An 8,572-nucleotide genomic window follows, 5' to 3' on the forward strand; every position below is an offset into this window, starting at 1 on the left:
ATAGCCTTATTTGTAATTACAATATTATGCTGCTGTATTTTCAGAGACCCCCTACAGATATTTGAGTTTGCTGCTTTCATGGGGGGCCAGACCTCTCTAGCACCTAACTCGAACCCTGCATATTGTATGTGCAATATTCTGAACAACCCCTAAATGATTGATTCTTGGTTCCTGAGATTGGAGCGGGACGCTGTGATCGGGAACATTCATCTTATACAATGTAAGGGGCAGGTCACGTTGCTTACGAGTTTGAGTTATATGTTAAGGTTAATTTACCCAAACCTAGATGAGGACATTAATCCCCAATTGTGCGAAGGAGGAGTTACTATTTTTTCCATCATTAGTTCATTATTAGTTATTTTTCCATGATGGCGTTGCAAGTTATGTTCAGGTGTGAAATCATAATTGGCTAATTTTGACTGGATAGATACGTTTAGGTATTTGGTTAGAGATAGCAACGTTTTTGTATTAGCAAGATAGTAACGTTAAGGGTTGGGGTTAGTTTAGATATCTTACATATGGATACCGGTAAATTAATGGATTAGTAGCTACGTGTTATGGTTTCATCACGTTTTCATGAAATATTATTGAGCAAGTCATGAGATTCATTCGCCAACCAAGGAAAAATAAACTCAAATCCCAAGGAAGAGTTGGGGGGAAAAACTCCTGTCCTAGGACTGCAGTCCTCCTGAACCTGCCGCCTCCGTGGGGGCACTCAGCATACCACACCGTGGCCCCGCCCCACCCACGGGTCCCTCCCTGTCCGTTTCGTCGTCGTGTTTTCTCCGGAAACGGAAGTGCGCAGGTACCAGTGACAGGCACCGTGACAGTCAGGTCCTCCTCGGAGCTCAAGCTCGGATATAGTGCGGGTAGCATTGGGCTTATTACTATTCCAGTACAACAGAAATGGCGGCCGCGGATCCCCGCTCCTCGAGTGACGGTGGACCCGCCGGCAGAGGGGGATTCCCGGCCGGAGAGAGCAGCAACGAGCGCGACGGCCCGGGGAGGAGCGGCGGAGAGGGGGAGCCGGACCGGGCCACGTTCGAGTGTAACATTTGTTTGGACACTGCGAGGGACGCTGTCATCAGTATGTGCGGCCACTTGTTCTGGTACGAGACGGGAGATTGCTATTTGTTCTATGATAAGCCAACCCGGTTATTGGACGTGCAGTGCACGGTGCCGTTTTGCATGGCCTGCATTTGTTTATCTCCTAGGTCATTTCCCAGTAAACGCATTTGCCAGAGACAGGGCTCTCTATATGTAGGGCATCACAGATGGCAACATGGGTGGCACTGGCTATATCTCTGCAGGAGTGGGTGTTGGTCCCCTCCCCCCCCCAACTCCGTTGACACTGTCGCTCCTCGCCGATCTCACCCAAATGCATATTATATATCCCCCTGACCATAGCCATTTATTATTGATCCGTTTAATGCTAAACTCATGTAACGTGATGATCTCACCTGACCTGAGAGCCTAAACACGTCCCCATTGGCACGCTGCCTGAATCACGTACTCCGGCCTTCCCCTCAAGTAATTTATTAACTTTGTTGTAGGACTGCATCATGGGTAGTCCTCAACCCCTGGCGGTTCACTTGTTTTGCACACGTCGGTCCAGGACCTTCTCTCTTTTATAAGTGGGCAGGTGACGTTGACCTTCGGTTTAGTCCACCCCCGATCTCAGTCGAGCCTTCACCTCATTCCCGTTTGAGTGGGGGCAGCCTTGAAGGCTGGCTGTATTCTGAATGATACTCACACGTGTGAGTGTGTAAACGTCAAGCGCAAACGTTTCAAGTGTTTTTTCCCTGGCGGGCTTGAGGATGTCGAGAGGTTCCTGTGAGATTAGTGCTAGTGGGGGAGGATTTGGGTCAGGTGATCCATAGCCTTGGTAGTCTAGTCCTAGCAGGAGGTTGTGTTGATGTGTTAAGTGGACCGCAACCTCCCTGGTCAAAGGTCCCCTTGTCCTGGAGTCAAGACGTGAGCTATTGATACGAGACATTTGACAATATACAGTGACGAAAGAAACCTACTGTTGTGTTAACGTAACCATTGACATCCACCTGGCCTGGGGTGTTTCTTCACTGTTTCTTCAACTGTGTTTTAAAATATAGTTTAGGCCCAAACCATGTCTTCAAATCACAGGACTCAGATTTGATTGGAGCAGTCTAAACAGCCCACAGCAAATGGTATCAGAGACGTTTGTTGCGCTATATAGTTGAGCTGTTTTGGTTGCATTGTCATGTGGTTCACTGAAACACAGTCAGATTGTGATAGGCCATGTCGTCTGCCAGAGATAGGCCTATCTTTGGTGTGACCATGCAAGGACATGTCACCATGGTGACGGAAGATCTGGCATCATTGAGTATGGTTTGGTTAACTGAAAAATGGTCCAGCTGAAAAACGATGGATGGGAACAGATCTGTTATGGAACCCTAGAAACTTGAATACCTGGATTAAAAATATGTTCACAATAGGTCCTTTGATTGCTATAAATAATACTAGTAGGGCAGAATAGTCTTGTGCTTGTGGTTATTACATCCCATCCAAAAGGTTGTTGTTTCGATCTCCAATTTCAAGTAAAGTTATAAAATAAAAGGTTAGTAAACTAGACGAGAGATGAAATTTAGAAAGCTTTGTTTATTTAGTCCACAAACATTGCTGGTGTGTCAACATTGCTTGGACTAGCCACATTTTTTGTTACCACAGGTCAGGTTTATGAGAGTGGTAAACCGTTTAGATTAGCTGTGTTGTTTTCTAAATGCATCCCCTCAGCAGTCAGGTGTGTGTGTTTGTGTGTGTACCATCCTCAACAAGAGTAGAGATCACAATGATATGGATACAGTTCCTATATGATTGAAGTCTTCCTTAATACTGTTTTTAATCTCTCTCTCTCTCTCTCTCTCTCTCCCTACCAGCTGGCCATGTCTACACCAGGTAGAGTTGACGTTTCTCTTACAATACCCTTTAGGGATCGACCGATATGGATTTTTTAGGGCCGATTTAACGATTTAACTATATGGATTTTTTAGGGCCGATTTAATGATCAGCCTTAGCAGATGACCGATACCGATTTTCTTAAGGCGATATTTGGAGCCGATACTGCTTTTTCTCCCTCAATTTACATCATAAAAAATGCACAATGATGATAACTAATATTACAAGTCTCAATTTAACCAAGGTACATTTATTAAACTGTCTGTAAATGCCTAAAAAAATAAAAACGGCGAAATAAATCAGCCGATGCCGATAATATTGGTCGATCACTCACCCTTGAATGTATGTATTAAAGCCCCCCTGATTTACTTCTGTGGGTGATGTTGATCAGCCACATGATGTTGATGGTGACTCTAACCATTAGTAACATCACAAGTCTCCAGCCAGTTGTATGAAGGGATGGACGGATCCGCCCACGAGTTGTGAGTGAAATGTTGCAGGTAGATTTCACCCCAGTCAAAATAATAACGTATGTGTGTGTGTGTGTGTAGTGGCTGGAGACGCGGCCCAGCAGGCAGCAGTGTCCGGTGTGTAAGGCCGGGATAAGCCGAGACAAGGTGATCCCCCTGTATGGGAGGGGAAACAGCAGCCAGGAGGACCCCAGGTACACACACACACACACACACACACACACACACACACACACACACACACACACACACACACACACACACACACACACACACACACTTATTTAATAGAGGTAGAATAAAAATCGAAAACAGTGACAATAGGGACAATGCAGTCGAAAACATCCATATTATTACATTATATGTACGATAGGATTCCCTGTTGAGGGGAATCATGGCGGGGGTTAATAACGCTTGACGTGATTATGGGATGTCCAGGTTGAAAATGCCCCCCAGGCCCCAAGGCCAGAGGACGGAGGCGGAGACCAGAGGAGGGGTGAGGCCTCGGTTTATTGATTTGGATTTGATCGCTTTATGAGTTTAACACGTTTTATAAACAGTTGTTAAAAATAGTTCATAACGTTATAATGACCTCTTTCTCTCCAACTCTCTCTCTCTCTCTCTCTCGTTTTCTCGTTCTTTTGCTCTCTCTCTCTCTCTCTCTCTCAGCCCTTCCAGGCGTTCGGGGACACCGGCTTCCACATGTCCTTCGGCATCGGCGCGTTCCCCTTCGGCTTCTTCACCACCGTGTTCAACACAAACGACCCCTTCCACCGAGCAGGTACACACACACACACACACACACACACACACACACACACACACACACACACACACACACACACACACACACACACACACACACACACACACACACAACACTATGGACGCATGCCATTACAAACGCATCCATCAGGAACATGTCGGAACACGGGGTTCTAAATGCAACGGTTGGGACGCAGCCCAAGAAACGCCACTTCATATAACTTTAAAGGTGACATATTGTACCACCAGGTGTGAGTGTGATTGGCCGTGACGAGCCGCTTTGAAAGTCTGCCTCTTCTGACATCACAAGTGGGTGTGTCCACCTAGTTGTGTGACGGATGGATGAGCAACGTTTGCTACGGTCCACCGGGCAGGCTGCTAGTCTGATCTATCCAGCACACATCTAGGAGGACGCGCCCACTCGTGATGTCAGAAGAGGCTGATTTTCAAAACGGCTCGTCACGGCAGTCACACGCGTTGGTTTATGTCGGGAAAAGGCCTCCTATTAGAGAGCCGTCATAAGGCATTTAAACATGGGGCAAGCAGTCAGCTGGAGGCTGTAGGGACTGAACCCAGGCCGAAGGAACTGGGTTCAATCCCCAATCAGTCCTGCACGGGTCTTGTCTGTCTGTCTGTCTGTCTGTCTGTCTGCCTGTCTGCCTGCCTGCCTGCCTGCCTGCTCCTAAAGGACGTGTGTCTGAGCTCTCAGCTGGGATACGTTTACAGCCAAGTAACCCCTTGTTTCTGTCCAATCAGACCAGTACGCGGGCGATCACCAAGGCAACGGCAACGTCAACAACGGCAACAACAACTGGCAGGACTCCCTCTTCCTGTTCGTCGCCATCTTCTTCTTCTTCTGGCTTCTCAGCGTGTGACGGACGGACGGACGGACGGACGGAGGGGAATTCAAGGAGCACACGCGCACACACGCACAAACATGCACACACGCACACACCGAAAGGATTTTAAAACGTTTTTGTTCTTTGGAAAACAAGCTCCCCCAGAACTGTTCCTACTCCTTAGAAGACGTTCGCCCCCCCCCCCCCCCCCCCCCCCACGCCCCGTGTCTTTTGCTTATGAGGTCTGCCTTTTGAAGCGAGCAACAGAAGGTGTGTCCCCTGAAACGTGTGAGGGTCAGGAATGGGCTGTGAATCTGGAATGGAATGTGGTTGGAGTCTAGAATCGTGTTTAAATCTGCAAACGTGGTGTTATTCTGGTATGTTGTGTCCTGCCTCCCTCCCTCCCACCCACTGTTGCTCCCTCTCCTCCTCTCACACACACACACACACACACACACGCGCGCGCACAGTGTGCAGTCGTAGGGTGATGACGGGTGGCTGTTGTTCGGTACGGGGTCATGGTTCCGGGCCGCTCGGTGGCGTAAGGCAGTATTACATCGTAACGTGAGACAACGTGTGGGTTTTCATTGGCCGCGGAGTCCGAGGCGCGGTGGAGCGACGCGCCCTGTAGAACGAGGGCTCGCTCGCCCCCCTTTCGGTTTGTTTTCTTCGGTCTGTTTTGAAAGCGTTTCGTACAGAAGGTTGAGAAATAGCAACGATTCAGTTAAGTTAAGTAAACAGTTGAGCTGAGTCGACTCATGATATAACGCTAGGGTTAGTGTAGTTGTTGCCATGCCAACTTTGTTTTTATTTGTTCCAAATACATCAGAACGTTAAATTCTGAAATCGTTTTTTTGATTAGAGTTTAAAGGTTGTCGGAGTGTCCAGGTTTTCTGAGGAGTTAATTTTATCGTGGATTAAAACGACGAAACAGACCCGAGTGCAGTAGGCCTGGGGACGGACACGCACACTTTTTATATCTATATTTGTCTTAACAAAAATAACTGCCATTGCACTGTGAAGTCGTCGATAGACGGTCATGTTGCCCCTCGGCGGGGGGGGGGGGCAGTTTGGATCGGTCGGAATGGAATTAGAATCTAATCTAAACACGAAGCGTAACATCTCGTAGCGGCACTGGGAGTTGTTTCGCCGCCGTTAAGCCTACGTGTGCGTCGACTGCTCGCAACAGAATAATACGTTGGGTGTTTGTGATTTGCGAACCATAAGAAGGTGGCGCAGCAGTGTTAACATTCACAGATCTGGGAGCGTATGCACGGTGACTAACTAAGACACAGGGCAGGGAACTGAGGTTTCTGGGGTATAGAGGCACAGATAGAAAACGGTTACTTCTATCGCCGTAGACCTTGGTCTCATGGCGGCCATGTTGGCTGGTCGAGTGGGTGAACCTTCTAGACTCTTCGGGGCTGCAATGACGACTCGATGGAAATGCGTTCTTAATGAACTGAAGCTTGCGTCTTCTTGGTTCTTCTTGGTTCCCCCAACGGTTCTAGTGTTCCCCTCCCAACTCAACAATGTGGCCGCTAGGTGAATGCTTAACGTGTTTTTCCTGATTGTACTAAACTTGTTTTTCCTGATTGTTTTGTAAATGTCTGTTCGTCAACAGGTGGACGTGTTATGTATATATATATATATATCTATAGATCTATAGATGCATAGATCTTTATATATATATTAGTAAATGCCATTTTTTTTACGTGTCTCAATGAACAAATGCCTTGGGAGATGTAGAACAGAAACAGATGTGATGCTATGCAGCTGGCATTCAAAAAGGATAGCGATACGCAAATGGCAGGTTCCACTTACGCTCTACTTGTGCAGCGTGTCTAACCCCCGCCGCGACATCAAACATTAAAACCACTTCCCGCCGTAGTAATCAACTGGCCCAGCGCGGACTAGCGGTGAGCTCCGCCAGCGAGCGTTTTTGGATTCCTACACATCGGCTGACGCGGACTCTTTAACGGTACGAGGGGCTCGTCCCGGGGTCCCAGCGGGCGAACTCATTCACAAGGCGGGCGGAGGGGAAGGACATCCAGAACGGGGATGAACGGTCGGACTGCTTGAAAGACCCCCAGGTTCCCCGAGAACACGGCATTGGCATTCTCTGTGGCCCACTCAGTGACAGGTTACTCTGTGGGCAGGGTCAAAGGTCAGGCCTGCGCGGGGGGGGGGTTAGACTTGAGGTACCAGGGTTTGTTGTTTTTTCTTGGTGTAAACCACTGTCTGGTCAAGCTGTACATTTGTATTTTCCAGCTTTGGAGAGGCGGAGGCGGTCAGGGAATCCCTTTGTGTCTTCTACATATTGAGTCATTGTGCGAAACCAAATGTTCTGGGAGGGACGTGTGGGGACGGGCTCCCAGAGTGTGAATAAAGTTAATGTTTAATACTTTACCTTCGTTGTCTTCTTCCCACTGGCTCACTTTTACACACTAGATGAAGGCCTACATCATGTCCTTCTAGAATCCAGTTGGACCAGCTCAGATTCGACTTGAGAGAACGAGTATATTATATAAATGCCCTAAATGTCAATGTTATCGATCACATCTCAGTGGATTCAATTCTAGTCAATTATTCTGAATGTCTAGAATCCAGTGAAATGTTATTGATTAAATCCATTGAAATATTGCAAATGGCTAGAATCCTGTGAAATATTCCAATTATCAACGGCCCTCCTTTAACAAGAAAGTTACTAATCCATACTGTACCGCGATAGAGTTGGGGTTAATTGAGGGTTCATATACTTGTCGATACGCACACCTGTGCGCAATTTCCCTTGATAAATACCTGTTTCTCTAACTCCCCATGGTCGCAGGGCTGAACTCATTACCAATTATTTACACTGATCAAGGACCATATATGGTCACACAACGGGTAATGTGTGACCGAATGATGAAATGGAAAGACGACGATTCATGTAATTGAAGAGTTAATGGGAACATCAAAGTAATAATTTAATGAATTTATCACATGCGCCGTGTTAGAAAGTGTAGGCCTAATCCATTAATCTAATCTTGTTGCACTCTGCCTTGCTCCCTTGTAAACTAAAAAATGGGACATAGAAGAAAGACTGGTCTGTAGTGCTGGACTCCAATCTTTGGTGTGCGTAAACTGATGACACTGCAGGCTGCAGGCGGCATAGAGCCTAGCAAGTGCTGGGAAAGGGCCTCCTTATCTCCCAACTCTTGCTGAATTTGCCTTTAGTCAAAACCCTGGCGACTGGGACCAGTGTTGCCAGATTGAGAACGATTTCCTGCCCAATCTGGCAACACTGGCTTGGACAAATAGGCGAACAACGGACTTAAACAAACCTATTTACACATTTATTTAGATTCAAAAGTATAGAAATATATACAAGGATACAAAGGGTTTATTAAAAATATTCTCAGTTGAAACAAGTCATTTCTTAAAATGTTAGAACATGAAAGGCAATCAAAATAAATTCTTTAACATCGATCGTTCATTTTACGTTTCAGGTGAATATTTAAGCATTATGTCACAACAATTCACATATTTTCGATCTAGTATATATTATAACGAATCCCATTGTGA

General features: G+C 46.7%; 1 protein-coding gene across 1 annotated transcript; it reads left to right on the forward strand.

Moving 5' to 3' along the window:
• The first annotated feature begins 807 nt into the window (after nucleotides 1–807).
• Nucleotides 808–7,400, forward strand: rnf5 (ring finger protein 5). Its single transcript, XM_079748938.1, has 6 exons — nucleotides 808–1,109; nucleotides 2,913–2,931; nucleotides 3,483–3,595; nucleotides 3,840–3,897; nucleotides 4,071–4,182; nucleotides 4,923–7,400. Exons 1-6 carry the CDS (start codon nucleotides 907–909, stop codon nucleotides 5,039–5,041), a joined length of 624 nt encoding a protein of 207 aa, XP_079605064.1. The 5' UTR covers nucleotides 808–906; the 3' UTR covers nucleotides 5,042–7,400.
• Nucleotides 7,401–8,572: the final 1,172 nt, after the last annotated feature.

The sequence above is a fragment of the Pollachius pollachius genome, assembly GCF_949987615.1.
Source record: "Pollachius pollachius genome assembly, chromosome: 13".
In the NCBI taxonomy this organism is placed as follows: Eukaryota; Metazoa; Chordata; class Actinopteri; order Gadiformes; family Gadidae; genus Pollachius; species Pollachius pollachius.

Coding starts and splice junctions, on each gene's coding strand:
- rnf5 (XM_079748938.1), top strand. CDS start 907: ATGGCGGCCGCGGATCCCCGCTCCTCGAGTGACGGTGGACCCGCCGGC. Junction 3,898..4,070: donor AGGCGGAGACCAGAGGAGGG/GTGAGGCCTCGG, acceptor TCTCTCTCTCAG/CCCTTCCAGGCGTTCGGGGA. Junction 4,183..4,922: donor CGACCCCTTCCACCGAGCAG/GTACACACACAC, acceptor CTGTCCAATCAG/ACCAGTACGCGGGCGATCAC.